General features: G+C 40.6%; 1 protein-coding gene across 1 annotated transcript in view; it reads right to left on the bottom strand.

Moving 5' to 3' along the window:
* The window catches only part of KNTC1 (kinetochore associated 1), a 1,377,837-nt gene that overhangs the window by 279,742 nt on the left and 1,073,494 nt on the right, over window positions 1–24,601 (bottom strand). Inside the window, exons 53-56 of the mRNA XM_053701768.1 lie at window positions 22,640–22,718; window positions 21,810–21,928; window positions 21,558–21,693; window positions 13,670–13,765 (exon numbers count right to left, since the gene is read on the bottom strand). Of these exons, the coding sequence (XP_053557743.1) occupies window positions 13,670–13,765; window positions 21,558–21,693; window positions 21,810–21,928; window positions 22,640–22,718 (430 nt within the window). The remainder of the gene's footprint in view (window positions 1–13,669; window positions 13,766–21,557; window positions 21,694–21,809; window positions 21,929–22,639; window positions 22,719–24,601) is intronic.

Below are 24,601 nucleotides of genomic sequence, written 5' to 3'. Positions count from 1 at the left end.
ACTTGCTGCAGACCGATGATGACCGCACTTGATCGGCCTAGCACAGAAGGCACGAGTCATGTTCAGGATTAGAGAGTATTATTCTCCCAATGAATGAGGTGCTACGAGAAGCTTCCAACGATGAGATACAGCGTCCCTGCACTAAAAATAACCGATTAAAAACCTGACGAAGGCCCGACCTGATGACGCAGCAGACTACAGTGAACCCGCACCAAGGCAACGAGACCAGTCGCATGTCTGGTGAGACACAAGTTTGGCTACAACTTTAAGACGGCACAGAACCGCAGCTGTGAAATCTACTCAGAATAGCAGAGACCACTTCTGTAGTGCATGCTTTGTGTAAACTCAGCATATTAAATATCCTATTACCTAACGGAGGAGGTTAAGCTGGCGACCGCCATGTGGGAAGAAGAAGTCATAGATCTAATAGACACACACTTTCTCGAATTGGAACGAGTGTTTGAAGCAACCTTTGGGAACGTATTCAATAGCCGCCCACCTGAATTTCAAATGGGGACACACTAATTGCAAAAGAGGAGAAATTGGAGCTGCGGTACCCCTTATAAGCTTCAAAAGCTCCATATACACCGGTCAGTTGGACAACAAGAGAGATGTGAGTATGCCCACAGAATCTCAGCATACAAGGGGAGACGGCGACTCGAATACACCTATGATAGGTGAGGTCCAATTTAACATACAGCCTTACACGGTAGGCCATGAAACCTATTAGTTTGAACACTTTACTGCTAGTACCAACATACCTACAACTTGCCCCCCAGAAGTGCCCCAATGCCAGTTAATACCTCTATACAAAGGGGCAAGGAATTTGGAACTCTCTCTCAAACTCTGTCAGGTTTACAAAGAGTCTCTCCCTACTACCCTACTTAGAAGGCTACTTCTGACATACCTTAAAATCATTAACCTCTCATGCCTTAAGGTCTGTTACAACCTATACAAACTGGTGCCTCAGAAAGCAGGAGTTGGTTAATAAATTGGAAGAACTCATGGACCATTGCAATGGACTGTGACCCACACTTAAGGGAACCCACCTATCATCTCAGAGTCCAGCCTCAGCAGTACAAAACTTCAATTGTGTGACTCCATTACTAAATTTCCAGGGCAAAGTAGGTAATAGGGAGCAGACTCTAGATATATTAGCGCTGAGGAATCTGTTGGCGCTCTACAAATAACCGATAATAATAATATATTGAAAATCCCTTCTCTATTCGGTTTATTTGAACTAAATGCAATATGCTGAACATTGATAGTTACACTCTCTTTGAGACGAAATCGGGTTTAGTCCTCACACACTTCTCTGTACTGTTCTGACGCTCTGTCTGCGCCTGAGACAGAGTGGTTAGACTCGATTACTACTACTACTTGTGATATACTAAAACTGTCTTAATGTTACACTACCACGGCCGTCTTTAACACAGGGCAAAAGTGACAGCTGCCCAGGGCCCTGTCTTTGTTGGGGGGCCCAAGAGTCCTAAAATATATATATATATATATATATATATATATATATATATTTCTTTTTTGTTCATGCCAGATTGCTGATGTCATATGACATGGGGGCACACACAGTCAGTCCTAATACTGACGCAGTCAAAAGTTCTCTGCTTATATTTATTTGTTTGAAACTGTGCCAGACCGTGCCGGTGTCATGTGACATGCTGTTTTAGGTGTGCACTGTGCAGCACTGAATGCTAAGCCCCAACTCAGCATCCTGCCAACCCCACTGCATCAGAAAAGGTCCTGCTGGGGTTACCACTGTTACCAGGTAACTGCTCTGGTGGTGGGGAGTGTTCAGGGTAGGGATGACTGTAGGTGCATGCAGCAGAAAGCTGGAGTGGCAGGCACGTGAGGATTTGAACATCTGCAGACACTGCTCTCTTCAGTCTTGAGGCTGTGTGACTCGTCTCACACTGTATCCCTGCAGCCTTGGACAGACAGCATCCAGTCTGCTGGTCCCCTTAGCCCTGCTCTTTCTGCTGTGGCCCTCAGATCAGCTAACTGAAGTTCGTTAGGAGAACAGTACTTTGTAGAAAGGTGGCAGTGGGAAGAATAAGTGAGTGCACACATGCCCCCCCCCACATGCACCATTGTCTAGTGCAGAGTGAGAGGGAAGTGACGTGCTGCTGTGGCTGATGTATAGTGTCATGCTGATACCTAACACATTAAGGTAAGGTTTATTTTTGTAGATTTTTTCTCTCTCTGTCTCAGATTTTACAGCTTTCCATAGTAGTTCTGCTGTTCCAATCAGTAAACTTATATTTGTCTGCACCTCCATGCTTCCTCCTCAGTCTTTACCTTGCTTTGCTCCTGTTGGCTGCCCTAAATCTTTTTAACCAGCCCTAAATCTCTTTAACCAGCTAACCTCACAATACAGATTACTAGAGCCTTTTCCACTTTCATTGGAAATAAAAAAACACCCCATCTAAATGAATTATGTGAGATGCCATTTAGTTGTCGTTTATTTAACAGAGAGAAAAAAAATCTACAAAAATAAACCTTACCTTAATGTGTTAGGTATCAGCATGACACTATACATCAGCACGTCACTTCCCTCTCACTCTGCACTAGACAATGCTGCATGTGGGGGGGGGGGCATGTGTGCACTCACTTATTCTTCCCACTGCCACCTTTCTACAAAGTACTGTTCTCCTAACGAACTTCAGTTAGCTGATCTGAGAGCCACAGCAGAAAGAGCAAGACGAAGGGGACCAGCAGACTGGATGCTTTCTGTCCAAGGCTGCAGGGATACAGTGTGAGACGAGTCACACAGCCTCAAAACTGAAAAGAGCAGTGTCTGCAGATGTTCAAATCCTCATGTGCCTGCCGCTCCAGCTTTCTTCTGCATGCACCTACAGTCATCCCTACCCTGAACACTCCCTACCATCAGAGCAGCTACCTGGTAACAGTGGTAACCCCCAGCAGGACCTTTTCTGATGCAGTGGGATTGGCTGGATGCCAAGTTAGGGCTTAGCATTCAGTGCTGCACAGTGCATACCTAAAACAGCACATAGCACTAGCTTGGCATGTCACATGACACCGGCACTGTCTGGCACAGTTTCTCACAAATACATATAAGCAGAGAACTTTTGACTGTGTCAGTATTAGGACTGACTGTGTGTGCCCCCATGTCACATGACATCAGCAGTCTGGCGTGAGCAATTCTTTTTTTTTTTTAAAGGCATTTTGGTCCCCATAACAAAGACTGGGCCCTGGGCAGATGCCCCTTTTGCCCTGTGTTAAAGACGGCCCTGCCTTAACCCCTTGATTTTAATAATACTATTCCCTATTTTCTCACATTCTAAATGTTCATGGTCCAAGAGTGAACGTCTGTCAAAATGGGAAATAGTCAGATATAAATGTAAAGAGGTTTGATAGTAATTATATAGGTTAATTACTTATTAATGTTTGTGCTTACATCTTAAAATGTTAAATTTTACCTCTAATATATAGGGTGTGTATTGTTGATGTTCTGTACGATTATTATGCCAATACACAGACATATGTTTATGTCCCTGATTATATTGTAACCTTACCTTTGTTTATAATCTGTATAACCTCAATAAAAACCTTAAAAAACAAAAAAAACTGTGCCCACTAGTGCACATGAGAGTGGCTATGTTAAGAGTTTATATCGATACCCTGTGTACACTGTTGCATACATATTTATAATGATGTGTGTAAACACCATGTGCATACTGATATGCCTGAGCAAATATTGATACACATCAGTGAAGGCACACATGTAAATAGCATATTCTGTCAATAGAATATATACATATACTAGCCACTAGTAACTAGTGTATATAGTATAGCACTGTGAGCATTGACGTACATGAAATTAGCCATATTTTGACTATACAGTATCTGCATATGCATACACTTATACATATATTAATGTACGGTTTATACTGCTGTACATGAAATTAGGTAAAAATAGAATGATATGGAATCTAAAAAAGAGACCATAAAATTCAGAGTGACACAAGCGCTAAAAAGCTTAAAATAGGAATAGTGAAAATAAATTTGTACTATATGTAATAACGCCAAACCATGTGTGTAAAATATCATCAAACGTGAACAAACAAACCAAGAGGTGTTTAAAAATATAATATATTTAATATAAAAATATAAAAAGATAAGTGCGTTGATCAGACGCACAAAAAGATTTTTATGTGTAGTATACAAACAGAGACAATGTTACAAAGTGAAGAGCCAAAATGGGTAACAATGTAAGCACAAATTCTTGAGGAGATTCGATGAAGAAATTCAATGCGGCGGTCTTGGCATACGCCCAAATGGAGGAAGAGATTCAGACTTCAGTTGAAGCTGGAACGAGACGAGAGACCCATAAAACGGCAAACAAGGCAACAGCATAAGGTTAACACGTATACTTACTCCGGAGGTCGGTGATTCAATCCCCTGAGTTCCTCGTACTGGCGTGATTATCCGAACAGCGGGAAACAGTAGAAACAACCAGATTGCTTTTACGGCAAACACCTTGGCATACAGGTAACTGTGGAACTGCTCCTACGGATGCCGGAGAGGAACAAAAACAGATAACAAAGCAGAGCAACGCGTTTCAACCCGTGAACAGGGTCTTTTTCAAGCTCCAGACATTGTTTGCCAATATGCTATATATAGCCGTTGGAAACAGGCTATTGGTTAAGATTTGCCTATAGGCGTATCTATTCAAATGCGGTTACCATCATAATAGTTACATCATAATAGTCCATATATATCGTATCACACTTTTAATCAGAGTAAGTAAACAGCAAATATCAATGCGTATTTTATATCTTTTTAAACACCTTTGTTCATATTTAGTCCACATCAGAAGGATACTAGACACATTGCAAGGCGTCACTCATATATTTAGGTACCAATTAGTCAAAAAATAACCAAAAAATTACTAAAAATTAAATGAAAAATAATTGAAAAAAATCAAAAATTTGAATTAGTTGAAAAATAATATTGTTTAAAAAAAGAAATCTATAAATGTAGATATACACAATACCCTCATGAGGATCAGAAGATGACCATAGCAAACGATAAGTTAAAAAGTGAATTGATTAATCATTCAGAAAAACATAATTTATGCTTACCTGATAAATTTATTTCTCTTGTAGTGTATCCAGTCCACGGATCATCCATTACTTATGGGATATTAACTCCTCCCCAACAGGAAGTGCAAGAGGATTCACCCAGCAGAGCTGCTATATAGCTCCTCCCCTAACTGCCATTACCAGTCATTCGACCGAAAACATGCAGAGAAAGGAAAACCATAGGGTACAGTGGTGACTGTAGTTTAATGGAAAAATTACCTGCCTTAAAGTGACAGGGCGGGCCGTGGACTGGATACACTACAAGAGAAATAAATTTATCAGGTAAGCATAAATTATGTTTTCTCTTGTTAAGTGTATCCAGTCCACGGATCATCCATTACTTATGGGATACCAATACCAAAGCTAAAGTACACGGATGACGGGAGGGACAGGCAGGCTCTTTATACGGAAGGAACCACTGCCTGAAGAACCTTTCTCCCAAAAACAGCCTCCGAAGAAGCAAAAGTGTCAAATTTGTAAAATTTGGAAAAAGTATGAAGAGAAGACCAAGTTGCAGCCTTGCAAATCTGTTCAACAGAAGCCTCATTCTTAAAGGCCCAAGTGGAAGCCACAGCTCTAGTAGAATGTGCTGTAATTCTTTCAGGAGGCTGCTGTCCAGCAGTCTCATAGGCTAACCGTATTATGCTACGAAGCCAAAAGGAGAGAGAGGTAGCCGAAGCTTTTTGACCTCTCCTCTGACCAGAATAAACGACAAACAGGGAAGACGTTTGTCGAAAATCCTTAGTTGCCTGTAGATAAAATTTCAGGGCACGGACTACATCTAGATTGTGTAGCAGACGTTCCTTTTTCGAAGAAGGATTAGGACACAAAGATGTAACCACAATCTCTTGATTGATATTCCTGTTAGTGACCACCTTAGGTAGGAACCCAGGTTTAGTACGTAGAACTACCTTGTCTGAATGAAAAATCAGATAAGGAGAATCACAATGTAAGGCAGATAACTCAGAGACTCTTCGAGCCGAGGAAATCACCATTAAAAACAGAACTTTCCAAGATAACAACTTGATATCAATGGAATGAAGGGGTTCAAACGGAACCCCCTGTAAAACATTAAGAACTAAGTTCAAACTCCATGGTGGAGCAACAGTTTTAAACACAGGCTTGATCCTAGCTAAAGCCTGAGAAAAAGCTTGAACGTCCGGAACTTCTGACAGACGTTTGTGTAAAAGAATGGACAGAGCTGAAATCTGTCCCTTTAAGGAACTAGCGGATAAACCCTTTTCTAAACCTTCTTGTAGAAAAGACAATATCCTCGGAATCCTAACCTTACTCCATGAGTAACTCTTGGATTCGCACCAATATAAGTATTTGCGCCATATCTTATGGTAAATCTTTCTGGTAACAGGCTTCCTAGCCTGTATTAAGGTATCAATAACTGACTCAGAAAAACCACGTTTTGATAAAATCAAGCGTTCAATTTCCAAGCAGTCAGCTTCAGAGAAATTAGATTTTGATGTTTGAAGGGACCCTGGATCAGAAGGTCCTGTTTCAGAGGTAGCGACCAAGGTGGACAGGATGACATGTCCACTAGATCTGCATACCAAGTCCTGCGTGGCCATGCAGGCGTTATTAGAATCACTGATGCTCTCTCCTGTTTGATTCTGGCAATCAATCGAGGAAGCATCGGGAAGGGTGGAAACACATAAGCCATCCCGAAGGTCCAAGGTGCTGTCAAAGCATCTATCAGAACCGCTCCCGGATCCCTGGATCTGGACCCGTAACAAGGAAGCTTGGCGTTCTGTCGAGACGCCATGAGATCTATCTCTGGTTTGCCCCAACATCGAAGTATTTGGGCAAAGACCTCCGGATGAAGTTCCCACTCCCCCGGATGAAAAGTCTGACGACTTAAGAAATCCGCCTCCCAGTTCTCCACTCCCGGGATGTGGATTGCTGACAGGTGGCAAGAGTGAGACTCTGCCCAGCGAATTATCTTTGATACTTCCATCATTGCTAGGGAGCTTCTTGTCCCTCCCTGATGGTTGATGTAAGCTACAGTCGTGATGTTGTCCGACTGAAACCTGATGAACCCCCGAGTTGTTAACTGGGGCCAAGCCAGAAGGGCATTGAGAACTGCTCTCAATTCCAGAATGTTTATTGGTAGGAGACTCTCCTCCTGATTCCATTGTCCCTGAGCCTTCAGAGAATTCCAGACAGCGCCCCAACCTAGTAGGCTGGCGTCTGTTGTTACAATTGTCCAGTCTGGCCTGCTGAATGGCATCCCCCTGGACAGATGTGGCCGAGAAAGCCACCATAGAAGAGAATTTCTGGTCTCTTGATCCAGATTCAGAGTAGGGGACAAGTCTGAGTAATCCCCATTCCACTGACTTAGCATGCACAATTGCAGCGGTCTGAGATGTAGACGTGCAAAGGGTACTATGTCCATTGCCGCTACCATTAAGCCGATCACCTCCATGCATTGAGCTACTGACGGGTGTTGAATGGAATGAAGGACACGGCATGCATTTTGAAGCTTTGTTAACCTGTCTTCTGTCAGGTAAATCTTCATTTCTACAGAATCTATAAGAGTCCCCAAGAAGGGAACTCTTGTGAGTGGAAAGAGAGAACTCTTCTTTTCGTTCACCTTCCATCCATGCGACCTTAGAAATGCCAGTACTAACTCTGTATGAGACTTGGCAGTTTGAAAGCTTGAAGCTTGTATCAGAATGTCGTCTAGGTACGGAGCTACCGCAATTCCTCGCGGTCTTAGTACCGCCAGAAGAGCACACAGAACCTTTGTGAAGATTCTCGGAGCCGTAGCCAATCCGAATGGAAGAGCTACAAACTGGTAATGCCTGTCTAGAAAGGCAAACCTTAGATACCGGTAATGATCTTTGTGAATCGGTATGTGAAGGTAAGCATCCTTTAAATCCACTGTGGTCATGTACTGACCCTTTTGGATCATGGGTAAAATTGTCCGAATAGTTTCCATTTTGAACGATGGAACTCTTAGGAATTTGTTTAGGATCTTTAAATCCAAGATTGGCCTGAAAGTTCCCTCTTTTTTGGGAACCACAAACAGATTTGAGTAAAACCCTTGTCCTTGTTCCGACCGCGGAACCGGATGGATCACTCCCATTAATAAAAGATCTTGTACGCAGCGTAGAAACACCTAAATAAGTTATGAAAAGTTAACCACAGTCCTCTCACACATCCTATCTATTCGTTGGGTGCAAGAGAATGACTGGTAATGGCAGTTAGGGGAGGAGCTATATAGCAGCTCTGCTGGGTGAATCCTCTTGCACTTCCTGTTGGGGAGGAGTTAATATCCCATAAGTAATGGATGATCCGTGGACTGGATACACTTAACAAGAGAAACATCCAATGTCAAAATCGACATTAAGACCTAGGGGATGTAGAGTCTTTAGATCGAAGATCCATTTGCTCTCTCTTTTTAAGAGATCGTTGTGTATATTACCACCCCTCCATTTCTTTTTTACCTTTTCTATTCCTAAGAACGAGAAAGGATTTAAATTTCCATTATTGCATTTTCCAAAATGTTTTGCTATGGGGAGCTCTTTGTTTCTTTTGTGTGTATAATTTTCTATAGACCACATATGTTCCCTAATGCGACTACGTAGGGGTCTAGAGGTCTCACCTGTATACTGTAAACCACATTTACATTGGATAATGTAAATAACATTGCTATCTGAGCATCTAATAAGTTATTTTATCTTATACACTTTTCCTGTTATGTTCGATTTGAATTCCTTACATTTACCTGAATGTTCACAAGACTTGCACGTTAAGCAAGGAAAAAAACCATTTATGCTATTACCTTTTAAATCTGATTGATTTTGAATATTTGTAGATTTCTTTTCTCTATATGTAGGTGCCAAAATAGTTTTTAAATGTTTAACTTTTTTGTACACAACCTGTGGTCTGGATGGAAGAAGAGGACCTAGTATTTCATTCCATCCAGACCACAGGTTGTGTATAAAAAAGTTAAAAATTTAAAAACTATTTTGGCACCTACATATAGAGAAAAGAAATCTACAAATATTCATAATCAATCAATCAGATTTAAAAGGTAATAGCATAAATGTTTTTTTTTCCTTGCTTAACGTGCAAGTCTTGTGAACATTCAGGTAAATGTAAGGAATTCAAATCGAACATAACAGGAAAAGTGTATAAGATAAAAGAACTTATTAGATGCTCAGATAGCAATGTTATTTACATTATCCAATGTAAATGTGGTTTACAGTATACAGGTGAGACCTCTAGACCCCTACGTAGTAGCATTAGGGAACATATGTGGTCTATAGAAAATTATACACACAAAAGAAACAAAGAGCTCCCCATAGCAAAACATTTTGGAAAATGCAATAATGGAAATTTAAATCATTTCTCGTTCTTAGGAATAGAAAAGGTAAAAAAGAAATGGAGGGGTGGTAATATACACAACGATCTCTTAAAAAGAGAGAGCAAATGGATCTTCGATCTAAAGACTCTACATCCCCTAGGTCTTAATGTCGATTTTGACATTGGATGTTTTCTGAATGATTAATAAATTCACTTTTTAACTTATCGTTTGCTATGGTCATCTTCTGATCCTCATGAGGGTATTGTGTATATCTACATTTATAGATTTCTTTTTTTAAACAATATTATTTTTCAACTAATTCAAATTTTAATTTTTGTTTTTTTTCAATTATTTTTCATTTAATTTTTAGTAATTTTTTGGTTATTTTTTGACTAATTGGTACCTAAATATATGAGTGACGCCTTGCAATGTGTCTAGTATCCTTCTGGTGTGGACTAAATATGAACAAAGGTGTTTAAAAAGATATAAAATATGCATTGATATTTGCTGTTTACTTACTCTGATTAAAAGTGTGATACGATATATATGGACTATTATGATGTAACTATTATGATGGTAACCGCATTTGAATAGATACGCCTATAGGCAAATCTTAACCAATAGCCTGTTTCCAACGGCTATATATAGCATATTGGCAAACAATGTCTGGAGCTTGAAAAAGACCCTGTTCATGGGTTGAAACGCGTTGCTCTGCTTTGTTATCTGTTTTTGTTCCTCTCCGGCATCCGTAGGAGCAGTTCCACAGTTACCTGTATGCCAAGGTGTTTGCCGTAAAAGCAATCTTCTTGTTTCTACTGTTTCCCGCTGTTCGGATAATCACGCCAGTACGAGGAACTCAGGGGATTGAATCACCGACCTCCGGTGTAAGTGTAAGTGTTAACCTTATGCTGTTGCCTTGTTTGCCGTTTTATCGGTCTCTCGTCTCGTTCCAGCTTCAACTGAAGTCTGAATCTCTTCCTCCATTTGGGCGTATGCGAAGACCGCCGCATTGAATTTCTTCATCGAATCTCCTCAAGAATTTGTGCTTACATTGTTACCCATTTTGGCTCTTCACTTTGTAACATTGTTTCTGTTTGTATACTACACATAAAAATCTTTTTGTGCGTCTGATCAACGCACTTATCTTTTTATATTTTTATATTAAATATATTATATTTTTAAACACCTCTTGGTTTGTTTGTTCACGTTTGAGGATATTTTACACACATGGTTTGGCGTTATTACATATAGTACAAATTTATTTTCACTATTCCTATTTTAAGCTTTTTAGCGCTTGTGTCACTCTGAATTTTATGGTCTCTTTTTTAGATTCCATATCATTCTATTTTTACCACATTTTGTCAGAGGTTGAGAGTTTCCTCTTCTTTTGTCACAGGCTTAATAGGGTTTCTTTGCGCAGTTAACTCTTTATTTTTTCCTGTACATGAAATTAGCCATGTGCCGTCTATAAAGTGTCTGCATACACTTATACATACATTAATATACTGTTTATACTGCTGTACATGAAATTCGCCATGTGCCGTCTATACAGTATTTGCATACACATACACTTATGCATATATTAATACACTGCGTACACGGTTGTACATGCAATTAGTCAAGTTCTGTCTATACATTATCTGCATATTTGCATACACTTGCAAATTGATACTCTGTGAATACTGCTGTACATGTAATTAGCCATGTGTTGTCTACACAGTGTTTACATATGCATGCACTTGTGCATATGGTATTACATAAAAGGGACACTAAAGTCAAAATGACATTTTCATGATTCAGACAGAGCATTTGCCAATATACTACTATTATCAAATTTTGCACATTCTTTTTATATACACACTTTGAGGCACAAGTTCTTATTGCTCATGTGCACAAGTTTACAGGGTATATGTATACTAGTCTGTGATTGGCTGATGGCTGTCACATGATATAGGGGCCCGGCAAATAAATTTGTCAGAAACACAACCTACAGCTTATTTGAGATTTAGAGTGTTATTGTAATTGTCTTTTTATTATGCACTTGTTAATTATGTAATTCTACTGTATTTAAGGGTCCTTTAAGCGCACTGCAGCACATGTAATTAGTCCTGTTCCATTAATGGAATAACATCATATACCTACACTGAAGTATTGAGACATACATTGTGTGTAAGGGCTGCATAGGAAATTAACCCCTTGAGTGCTAATGACGGCTCAGAGCCGTCATTAGCACTGAACTACTTTTTTCCAATCTGGGAGCCCCCACCAGCTCCTACCCCGGCGTTACGTGTGGCGACGTCACGCGCAATGACGTGATGACGTCACTGTGCAACTTTATTTGAAATTGTCCATACAAAGTATAGGGAAAGGGGGCATGCTGCTTAGAAACCTGTATCTCAGGGATCTAAGCAGCTACAGACCCCCAAGACCTACCATTGGAAAGGTAATCGCCTAACCTTTCCTTTCCAATGGTATAAGTCTTGGGGATCTGGGGATAAAAATAAAAAAGTTATTTTTTTTTTAATAGAATTCAGCTTAGCACTCAAAGGGTTAAAGGGACATGATACCCAAATGTTGAAAGACTTGAAAGTGATGCAACATAGCTGTAAAAAGCTGACTAGAAAATATCACCTGAACATCTCTATGTAAAAAAGAAAGATATTTTATCTAAAAATGTCCTAAGTATTCACACCCCATTGTAAAAGACTTTAAGCAGCAAATCAGTATGCCTGTCCTGGGACTTGCAAGGGAGTGTGCCTCATGCACACTCATTATTTCCCTATTCAGTTTAAGGAAGTTTACTATGAAATCTCATGAGATCACATTAAAAACAGTTCATGACCTCATGATGATTGGGCTGCTGTTCATCTCTTCCTTCCTTTTTTTTTTTTACCTGCAGCTGGGCACTAACGGAAAGATAACTTTCTACAGAACACTTACTCTGCTGAGCTGAGGAAATTTTGAGGTAAAATATCTTCCTTTTTTACATTGAGATGTTCAGGTGATATTTTCTTGTCAGTTTTTTACCATTATGCTGCATCAATTTCAAGTGATTTAGCATATTAGTATTATGTCCCTTTAAGGCTAACTGTATTACATACACTTGATCTATAAACAATCTGTTTGTGTACACTGCTATACAACATAATCCCTTCGATATGAGTGATGCTCAAGCACAGATAAAAGGGATGGAGATTGAAAGATACACTGTAACACGTATCTTTATGGACCCCCAGCTATTATAAAAAACATGCCCTCAGAAGCTATTTAAGAAATATGGAAACTCACCCCCTCTGAAATGCAGTGCAGGGCTGTGAGATAGATACAGGCTGAGGTAACGAGAAAAAAAAAGAAGCTACAGATATGGAAAAGGAGGGAAAACAAATGGCGGGAAAACTGAGTGACTAGGAAAATACCCTCAGTTGTAGCACAGACTTGCTATTCCAAACAGTTTAGTCACAAAGAAAAAAAAGAAACAAGTGCTTCTCAAAATAGTGCCCTCTGTAAAAACTGAGCTGAAGGCTTAGTTCCTTGCAGTAACACTGCTGTAAATGTGACAAGCAGCTAAAAGAATAAATAGAAATAAAATTATAATAGCCTGCTAAATGAAAGACTCCTAATAAAAATGCCAAAAAGGGTCTCCAAGGAAATACTAAAATTATCTGAGAGTCTATAATCTTATAACCCCTGTGTATAACAATGGAAAATAAACCCAATATACTTTATGAAGGTTTAGACACAAACCACTTGTGTACTGCATATTTGTATGAGGTAACATATAAGTCCTCTGGCTATACTTTACATTAGTGGGCTATGTGAGTACAGTGTACTTACCGGAGGAAGCACCCAATCCACTGATCTTACCAGCAATTCTTAAGAAATGTATCAAGTAGAGAGCCCATCCAGTGCTGTAAAGGTAACATCAGAGGATATAAAAGAGGAGTACACAATGATCCCCCAGGAAGAGGCTAAGGGACACCAATACTGCACCAATAACCAAGTACACCATAATCCAAGAATCAGCAAACCAGAGGGGTAACTGGTCTCACATAGGTCTTAACAGCCCTGAGTAGTCCAGTGAGGTGGGAGGGATTAAAAGCTTTTGTTATTTGGGGTTCTTTGCCCACACATAGTGGTGGAAATTCAACCCCACACGTCAAGGCTTGTGGACTCTCTCCATCCTATGAAAGAAAATATACTTTAGATTGTTGCAGTATGTAACACTTACCATATTAAAGCCAAGTAGTTTTTGAAGTAAACCGCTCCAAAGTTGAGGATCATAAACTTGGTATTCTAAACTCAGTTCTGTTACCAAGCGCACAGCCTGAAAAATATATATGGCATTAACTGCATACAATAGAAATGTTCTCACAGAAAAACATAAATTATGCTTACCTGATAATTTTCTTCTGATGGGGAGAGTCCACAGCTGCATTCATTACTTTTGGGAATTCAGAACCTGGCCACCAGGAGGAGGCAAAGACACCCCAGCCAAAAGTTTAAATATCTCCCCCACTTCCCTCATCCCCCAGTCATTCTGCCGAAGGAAAAAGGAACAGTAGGAGAAACATCAGGTGAAAAAAAGGTGGCAGAAGAATAAAAAACTAAAACACGGCCGCCCCACATAAAAAACATGGGAGGGGAGCTGTGGACTCTCCCCGTCAGAAGAAAAGAAAATGATCAGGTAAGCATAATTTATGTTTTTCTTCTTAAACAGGGTCCACAGCTGCATTCATTACATTTGGGAAAACAATACCCAAGCTATAGAGGACACTGAATGCAAAAAAGGGCTGGTAGACGAGGAGGCCAATTCGAAGGGCACCACAGCCTGAAATTACCCAAACCAGACAAAAAAACTGCTGCACAGAACAGAAGGATAAAAACTGAAAGGACTAAGTAACTGCTGATCAGTTAAATCCAGCAATACCCAGATAGAGACCGCTCAAAATCGCTAAATTCCACCGAGCACAAAGCCACCAAAGAGACAAGTCCCGCAGGCTCCAAGCCCGTACAATCTTCACATATTCCCAGAAGGAAGAAGAAATGGAAGGACTCAACAAAAGATCTAAAAGATCAGCAATTAGGGTGAAAAGGAATCTCAGCAAAAATCAAGTGCAACCAAAGGTTGCAACAAGACAAAAAAACAGAGAATGAACTCCAACGACTGAACAGAATGGAATGGAAGTCCAAAGGACCATGAAAACATCCCAATGAAAACCCAGAGGGACAAGGCAGATCCCATACCTCACACAGAGTGCAGTCCGCACTCAAGAAAGAGTGACCGAGGATAAATACTCACTCCCCCGAACTACCTAAAAATAGCACCATAAGAACTTATCATGCTCCAGATGAAGCCTCCGGCTCCAACGCTGCAACACAAGTCTCGTAGACACTCCCTAAGAGGGAACCTTCCAAAAAATACAGGAACCCACTCCCTCCCAGGCAAAAAGAGGGGAAAAGGAAGCATCCAAAACGCAGCAGAGAATAGCTCTCTGCTGAGTAAGAAACTCCACTAAACCACTAGGCTACATGGGCTACATCATTGAGGCAATGGACCCAGCACCAAAACAACTGGCATGTCCGAAGGTAGGGAAATAAACAATTCCCCGGGCCATCCAGATCTCCAAAAAGGAAGAAAAAAGGACTAAAGGGTACCAAAGGGTATGCAAACCCTGACCATATGTAACAAGACTGGCATGCTAAATTACTAAGCCAGAACAGAACATAGTATGATCTCGGGTTCTAGAATCCGGACTCAGATCCCTTCCCTACAGGAAGGTACACTCCCAGACAAAAGGGAGACCCCAATGTAACAACAGTGGTAGTACGATACCAGAATCCACCCCTACATGACATCGTTCATGCAAAGCAGAGGAAACCCCCCTCCGGACATCAGGCGGATACTGTGGTATACCCCAATCTCCTTAAGGGGAGGAGGATGCAAAAGACAACTGCTCACCCACCCACAGGCACGGAGTGTGTGTCTTCATACAGACGGCAAAAACAAAACCGACTGAAGAGGTACCGTCTGGCTGCAACAGCCGCCCAGTAGACAAAGAAACATCCAGCAAGCCCACCTCTACAGTGGAAATAGCTGCTCCCGCTTGCTAGGTAGCTAAACTAACCATCACGCCATTTCCCAAGTCTCCGATAAGAGAAGACAGAACACCTGAAGGAGCAAGCGCATGTCTCCGAACTGTAAGGACTGAATCACTCAGGCTCCAACTAGGTGGTCCGGTCAGATATCCTAGACCATGTCCAGAAAAACTGGGCACTCAGAAACCGGAGCCGGTCACCAACTAGGAACCCCTGGGGAACCATAGGGATACCTCATATGGAGAACCCTAGGGGATGTAAATGCAGCCACATCCAAAGATCCTAGGACACTGGATGTTCACCAAGCATCCCAGAGACAGAGAATATAATTCCTCAATATTTGAGGGATAATACCCTCAAGCCAACAGCTAAGAAGCTGACAAGAAAAAGCACACCTCTGCAACGATCCATCTGGATCAACCTCTTGGAAACCCCCCTAGACCAAAAGAAAAAACGATGAACAAGCATTGATATCCCAGGAAACAATATATTAAACCGATATTTTGTAAGAAAGGGTAGCTCCAGGTCAAAAAGGAGACCAACGTATTCTCCAGAGCCCCCAAAAACATGGGAGCAGAAGAGAAGCAGCATGAGGAAGAAAAGAGGCCGAAAATGCCCAAACTTCCATAGCCGATGATCCCACAACCATCCCCAGAAAGGGAAAAGGAAGCCTAAGTCACCTTGACCCCTTAAGGAAGAGGTACAGAGGTCAAAAACCTCAAAAAAGGGCAGGCCAAAAAGAATACCATAGGGGAAATAAAAAAACACCCCAACCTGGTACCCCAAAAGATGAAAGATTCAGCTAAACCTCCAGTCCAATTGGGAATGGAAAGTCTAGCTCCTAGGTCAAAGAACCTTCGGAACCCTTCTTAGCAGGATCCGCTTCTGGAACCCGACCAACAATCAGGAACAGGACCAAGAGGACTGAGTACAAACCCCTTGATGCCCCACCCAAAGAATCAATGAGAACCAGCCTGACGTCAGAAAACGAAAACGCCCCCTCTCTTAGCCCTGTCAAGGGCAGATCCTAAAAAATAAAAAGAATTAAACTTTCATGGTGTTCCTCTCCACGGAAATCCCTATCCAAAGGAAAGATTATTTGTTATGAAGGAGGAACAATAGCATAACAAACTCTTCATCTGAGAGAGCAACTCCCCACCCAACCAGGTCAGCCAGATACACCAGCACCACGTGGACGGTATAGACCTTAAGAAACAGAAAACCAGCGCCTGACCAGGACCAGCCTGATACAGAGAGCACTCCGGAACTGAACCAGGTCACAGAAAAATTGAAAACCCAGTAGGGATCGACAAAGGATCTATAGAACTATGTAAGTAACACCTTAACATGCAACTTCCGCAGAAGTGTCCAAGCGACCACAAAATCGCTAGTATCAAATTCAAGAGAAGAAATGTTTCCCAAGAGGGACTAAAACAAACATGAGCTTCCAAAAAAAACCCAAATACATCCTAACCGGATCAACAAAAAAGAGGGCAGCACTTGCAGGTAAACACCCAAGAAAAGTGGGTACACTAACAAGACCAGCCAATCAGAGACCCCACTCTTCCGAAGCTCAGAACTGGAATAAGATACCCCAAAGAAAAAGGTAAATTGGAGACGACAAGGAGATTACTTCATCCCCCCACATCTAACCCAGCTTGCCGTCTAGGACAGAAGCCAGAGGGACCCCTCCACCCATCAGGACTGGGATCCTCCAGCACTGCCAAAACATGCCGCAGCAGGACATAAAGGCAAAACTAACCTCCGCCGGGGGAACTGACAACCCTGACCCCGAGAATTGGGCCCCTGAAGCCTCAGAGGAAACCGCTTCCGCAGAGGGCTGATCTGACCCAGATGAACCCCCGCCTGACGAGCCCTGGTTAACAGAACACGGACAGTATCTCACTAACGTCTCCCTCCCTGGAAGATGTAAATGTGCCAATGGCAAAGAAATGGCCAAGCGGAACCGTGCTGTAACCTCTGGAGAAAACAAGCCGCCTTTCCGGAGAAGGGGTAACGGCATTAGGGACACCTGCTTGCGTAGCCATAGAAGGTTCTAAGGCACTCACCACACGGGATATTGGGTCCCCAGGGGCGGTTGGCTCGGCGGACTCTAAGTTCCCTGTTTCGGGAGGAAAGAGCACTCTAAAGCGTTATGTGAAACATAACTGATGGGCATGGATTACCCGGGCCATTTCATACTCTTCACAAGAAGTAGAATCTGAATCAGAGACATGTAAGAAAAAAATCAGAATCCACTATAACTAGGATAGAAATTATGGATATGGAAAAAAAAACAAAAAAAACGCACCTTACACCTCCAATGGCTGGGGCACTCACCACCTCCTATGACCCAGACAACTAGCGAAATAGACTCTCTCCGTTGCCACGTGGTCAGGAATACGAAAATGGAGACTAGGAACTTGACCACGCCTGGTCACAAGGTACACCAAGCAGGCTAAAGAAAAGCGCGCCAAAGCCACAAGGGCCGCACAGCCTGACAAAAAAGGCCATTATGTTCTGATATAGCCAAATATCACTACACATTAGCAGACAGAATCACATAACAAACATGATTAAAGTCTCCCCTGTTCAATAACCCCCCCTCAGGAGATAATAACCCTCGATTTCATAAGATAAAGGAGTGCCACCGAGACCCTGACTTCTTTGTTTACATTACATTTCACACATCTAAGTAAAATGAAACTTATCTTATCGGAATCTACGCCGTGGAACAGGAACACGGCCCTTCAAGTGTGACAGATAGTAGCCTCGCTTCTGACATTGACTTGAGTGAATAAAGCAGGCAGCGAAACTCGTCAACGCTGATTGCTAAGGAGCTGTTAATATGAGTCGGGATGGTTTCGCAGAAAGACTCTCCCTGCATCTCCGGACTAACTTTCATCCATGCTCTCACTTAGAGGCTGACAGGACTACTTAAAACTCCAGTCCCATTCTGAAGAGTACTACCCTCCATAAGATACTATCTTAAATCTTCTGACACTTCTCTGCCAACCTCCTGTGACGAAAGGCAAAGAATGACTGGGGGATGAGAAAAGTGGAGGGGGGTATTTAAGCCTTTGGCTGGAGTGTTTCTACGTCCTCCTGGTGGCCAGGTTCTGAATTCCCAAAAGTAATGAATGCAGCTGTGGACTCTCCTCGTTTAAGAAGAAAAGTTAATTCTGTCTATTTGTGAAATCTGCACAATGGAATAGTATTTAGAAAATAAACCTACAAGAAATACATAGAATGTATATAGCATTTTCTCCAGGGAGTTATACTTTTATAGACCATGACAACTCTTGAGTGCCAACCAACTGTAACTATCATGGCTGATAAGACCGGCCACTTCAATCCCCTTAGATTCCATCTTCAATTTCAAAATGTTCCACCTTACCGCACTGATATCTTTCACCATTACCCCAAACCATTTCTGCTCATAAACAGAGTAGGGCTCTGCAGCTAAAGATAAAGCCAAAAAAGGAAATAATCATAAATTAACAAATTTCAACCTTCATCTAAAAGGAAGTATGTCAAAGTGTATTTGTCATGGTTCAGCCTGGAATTGAACCTGGAACCTGTCTCTATTTCTGCTGCTGTTCTTTCCCAGCCTGTTGTTTTACCACTATGCCACGATCACAGGATAAGAATATTGTGTTTTTCTGTTTGCTGCAACTTTGGCTCTCTGGCTCCACCTGCTTGCCAGCTGAAACAAATCATTTAATCAGCAGCTTGCTTTATCTGGGAGGTTTGTTTGCAATTCTGTGCCTTGACATTGAGAGTTATACTCTGAAACACTCTCTACTCCTGTGTCCTGTCTGAAATACAGATTTGTTGAATTTCCTGGTTCCTGATTTCTGCTACAATTACTGACTACTCTTCTGGATAATCCCTTGGTACTGTGTTTCATTTTTGGACTGATTTCCTGGCAATTGATCTTGCCTAAAACTTTCTTTCCTAAGGACTGACTCAGGTACTTTTGCTTGCTTGTTTCCTGATACTACAAAGTTCTAAATTGCAGTTTATGCAAGTTTCCTGTTTGTTTCTACAAAGTTCCAATTTGCAGTTTATGCAAGTATCCTGTTTGTTTCTACAAAGTTCCAATTTGCAGTTTATGCAAGTTTCCTGTTTGTTTCTACAAAGTACCAGTTTGCAGTTTATGCAAGTTTCCAGTTTGTTACAACTGTGTCCAGTCTACAGCATATGCAAGTATCCTGCTTGTTATTACAAGGCGCTGCATTCCTGCGTGTTATTACACAGTTCCAGTCTTCAGCATATGCAAATATCCTGTCTGTTACACAAAGCTCTGCATTCCTGCATGTTATTATACAGTTCTACAGCATATGCAAGTATCCTGCTTGTTATTACTAAGCTCTGCATTCCTGCCTGTTATTTCACTGTTCCAGTCTACAGCATATGCAAGTATCCTGCCTGTTTTTACAAAGAACTGTATTCCTGCCTAATACAACAACCTATAGACTGTCTTATCTAATTGCATATCTCTACATTGCTTTATCCTATAAATAAAACCATCTCCTTTATTTCCTAAAACCTTGTACCTGTTTAATTATGCCTAAAAGGAAAGACTCACGCAGACAAAACACAACATTAACCCCAGAGCCTGACACCTCTGCACAACAGCTCCTTACTCCTGAACCTGCTCCCTTGCAGAGTATGACAGTATTATACTTTGTTCCTTTCTACCAATAAAGCTATGGAAGTTGAACCTATTAGTAATCTGAGCAGAAGTTGTTTACATGGTCAACATTAATAAACTAGTTCAAACTGCTCGTTTTATAGACATACTTTAACTTTGATTGTGCTTTTGTAAACTTAAGCTGTAACCAGCCTCCACCCTGCAAGATGTTTTTTTTTTTTACATTTTTTACAAGTGGATAGAACAGCCAATAGAAACCATGCTGTCTACTCTCTGGAAATCTATAATTGCATACTTTCACACCTGCTATTTAGTAGAATCGTCTTTCACAGCAGCATCAGATTGCTTTTATATAGAGAGAAGGGCAGAACACGTCCTATAAGCTGTACTGGATATGCAAGGTGAGTCACTTGTCACCACTTCTCTTAAGCTAGTCCCAGACCATTATCCCTTTCCCACCAAACTTTACAGTAGGCACTATGCATTCTGGTATGTAGCATTCTCCTAGGATCCACCACACCCAGATTCTTCCATCAGACTGCCAGATAGTAAATAGTGATACGTCACTCCAGAGAACACATTTCCACTGCTCCTGAGACCAGTGGAGGTGTGCTTTACACCAGTGTTTCTCAACCGTGATTCTCAAGTACCCCCAACAGGCCAGGTTTTTATTGTAGCCGAACCAGTGCACAGGTGAAATAATTAGCTGACCAGTAACAACATGGTTACTACCCTGCTCTCACCCATCAGCTGATTATTTCACCTGTGCACTAGATCTTCTAAAATTAAAACCTAGCCTGTTAAGGTTACTTGAGGACTGTGGTCGAGAAACAATGCTTTACACCACTCCAGCTGACGCTTAACATTGTACATTTTCATGTGAGGCTTGTGTATAACTGCTAGTCAATGGAAACCCACTGTGAGGCCCTGCTTTATAAGTTTTTGTGGTCTAGCACTTCGTGGCTGGCCTTGCTTCCACTGCAAAATAATAGCACTTACAGTTGACAATGACAGATCTATCAATTTCACAAACTGACTTATGGCATAGGTAGCATCCTATGACAGAGCCACATTTAATGTCACTGACCTCTTCAGTGCAAACCATTGTACTGCCAATATTTGTCCATGGAGATTTCATGGCTATGTGCTGGATTTTATGAATCTGTTAGCAATAGTTGTAACTGAAACACCTCAACTCAATAGTTATTATGGGCGTCCACATACTTTTGGCCATATAGTGTATATCTACCTAAGTTATTTAGGGATACAAAGACTCTTTTTAATGTCTGTTTAGATTGCCCTTCGTAGTTTCAGCCTAGCTTGTTATTCAGCCTCCTATTTTACTTCATTGATTATCACTTACCCTAGGTTCATGGCTGTGGTTTTTCCACAGACCTTTAATCATCCCCTCCTTTGGACTACTATGGAAGGACTCAAATGTGTATGGAATATTTAGAACTTCAAACTCAGATAGATAGACACAACATTTAAGGTAATACCTGGGAAAATAAAAACGGAAATAATTGACATATTTTAGACACATTTTAGAACAGCGAAAGATATTATATTGTTAAAAAATTGCTTTCCTTGTTAATTCCAGATATATACTACTTACTTTAGTTGGTCAATAGGTTTTTTGACAAGTGCTACCACAGTTTCAGTGTCAGCCAAATGGATCAAACATTGAAGTGCTCGGCTTCTATGAGCAAATGTCAACTGATTAACACCAATGGGCTGTAATGAAAACAAACATAGTGGAAATGATTGTAGATCAAATCATAGGCAGTCATACCAATAATTAAAGGGACATTAAACACTAAATAAATCCTAGATAGAATGATGCATTCAAAGAAAAGATTAGTCTGAAAATAACATGTAGATGTATTTTTTAAAGTTTCATTAGCTGTTTTAATATTGACAAAATAAGTGTAAAGATTTAGTATCTATAAAACAATGGGAGCTGCCATGTTGTAACATAGGTTACTTTCTCTGCTGTGGCCAATCAGGGACGGTTAAAAATAGGTAATTAGAGTGTGCAGCCAATGGCCGTGAGGAATATAACAGTGTTCTGCACTTACATTTCTAACAGAAACTGAAAAGCTCACAATTTCAGAATGAAATCACAGGAAAAGGGGACAAAATAAATAATGAAAATATGTCAAAGTGTTTATCATGTGAAAGTGTTTAATGTTCCTTTAAGTCCAATTTTAAGAAGTAATTTGAGAATCATTAGTTAACTCTTTTGTACAAAGTGAATGCATTCTGGGTCTTCTAATTCAATATATAGATGTGGAAAGTTTTAAAACCATGAGCTGTAATTTAAATACAAACAGCATTAAATAGGACAGACTATGCATCTCAAAGAAGTTAAATGGTTTAAAAAAAAATAAAAAAAAAATGATATATATATATAAATTCTCATTTGAATCAATCTATACTACTTACAGATGTAGAAGACATTGCAATTGCATACAGCAGTCGTGCACTGTAATCCACTGGGTATGGTTGAAGGAGATATACAACTCTAAAAAAAAGGACAACATGTTGTATGTGTATTTAAACAAAGTAAACTGTGCAACATGACAAAGTTATAGTTAACAGAAAATAAAATATATGCTTACCTGATAAATTCATTTCTTTCATGGTGATACACAATCCATGAGTCCTGGGAATTATACTCCTGACAACTAGGAGGAGGCAAATATCCTTAAACTCTGATAGCCCTTAAAAACCCCTCCCACCTTACTGTAAACTACTTTGACGTATAGCCAAGCAAGAAAAAATAAGGTGGTGAGAGTTCACGAGCTAGTTACTGATGGGAAATACATTCCTACCAGGAGGTGGCAAAGTTTCTCAAATGCCTATAAATACACCTCCCACCTCACTCATACCTCAGTTTATAGTCAAGTTAGTAAGAGTGTATAAGGAGTAAAAGCATAAAAAAGAGGAACAGGATAAATGTGCTTTATACAAAAAAATCATAACCCCCCAAAAATGGGTGGATCTTGTGGACTCTTGCCACCATGAAACAAATTAATTTATCAGTTAAGTTCTTACATAAATTATGTTTTCTTTCATATAGGTGGCAAGAGCCCACAAGCTAGTTATTGATGGGATATAATACTCAAGATGTGGAAGTCCATGAGTAACTATAGAGGGAGGGATAAAATAAAAACAGCTATTTCTGCTGAGAAATTAAATCCCCAAAATAATTAAAAAAAACTTAAATTATAGGCGCTAGAGTCAAACAGACAGCTGCCTGAAGAACCTTTCTACCAAAAGCTGCTTCCGAAGCAGGCCCAGACTGAGCATTGGGCATACCGGGCAAATGCCCGGTGGGCTGGTTGCCTTAGCTCCGCCCACCTATTGATTACCCACACAGCCCATCTGCATACCGCACACACCAACTGGCACTGCACTGCGGCTCTCTCTCTATTTGCTCCCAAAGGTTTATTTGACAGTGCACGCCACAGCCTAAGACAGGCAGACAGTGGTGCCATGAGGGGTGTCTACGTGAGTGACACAGAAAGTGGCACTATTATTGGGGGACCGGGCAAGCGCTATTATTTCCTAAGCACCCAGAGCTATGAATCTTTTTATGAAGTTGCAGCCATAGGATGGTGACGTCATATGTGCCGTGTCACGCGGCGCAAGCAAGCACACATCCTCCGTGTGGTGGGAAAGGAAAGAAACTGAGAAGCGGTGGACAGAGAAAAGTGAAAGTGAATGAGTTGTATTCTGTTTTGGAAAATGTATTTCGTAAACCACTTTTAGAAATTCAAAATGAAAAGTTAAAGTAAATATCATATAACTATTATTGCTCCACTGAAGAAAAAAGGATTAAGCTACAATCCCCCTTCAGCTATTAGCTACATGTATGGTTCACAATGCATGATGAAACGGTCTTGCAAATGGGAATAAGTGGAGGGAATAGTATAGGATTGCGGGCAAATGTTCACTATACATTCATATAACCATAAACTGTATATAGGGAGCTTGGGGGTAAGCATGTTGTCCCTGTCCAAGGAAACCTGAGACCTTAATTGTATAAAATGCCAGAAAAACTAAATGGATTCTTATTTATTTTAAAGTATATCACCTCAATCCAATTCCTTACACATATTTAGGATTATTTATGACTCATCATATAATATAAACACCATTTAACTCCATAGTTTTCATACATCTTTCTGTATAGATGTTTGTTTGTTAAAAATATTTTTTGAAGAGTTTATAATAATAATAATAAAAAAATCCTTCCGAGCTTTAAAGGGTGATCACTTGTCTTTAGGGTTAATGTTCAGTCATAGTGGTGCTAAAACCATGGTGCATTCTCTATAAGTTTAATGCGTTCTTACATTTAAAGGAGATTTTTTTAATCCAATGCTCTATTTTATTAAAGCATTT

Source organism: Bombina bombina, chromosome 2 (assembly GCF_027579735.1).
Source record: "Bombina bombina isolate aBomBom1 chromosome 2, aBomBom1.pri, whole genome shotgun sequence".
Classification (NCBI taxonomy): domain Eukaryota; kingdom Metazoa; phylum Chordata; class Amphibia; order Anura; family Bombinatoridae; genus Bombina; species Bombina bombina.
This window is presented reverse-complemented; position numbering and strand designations above follow the sequence as displayed.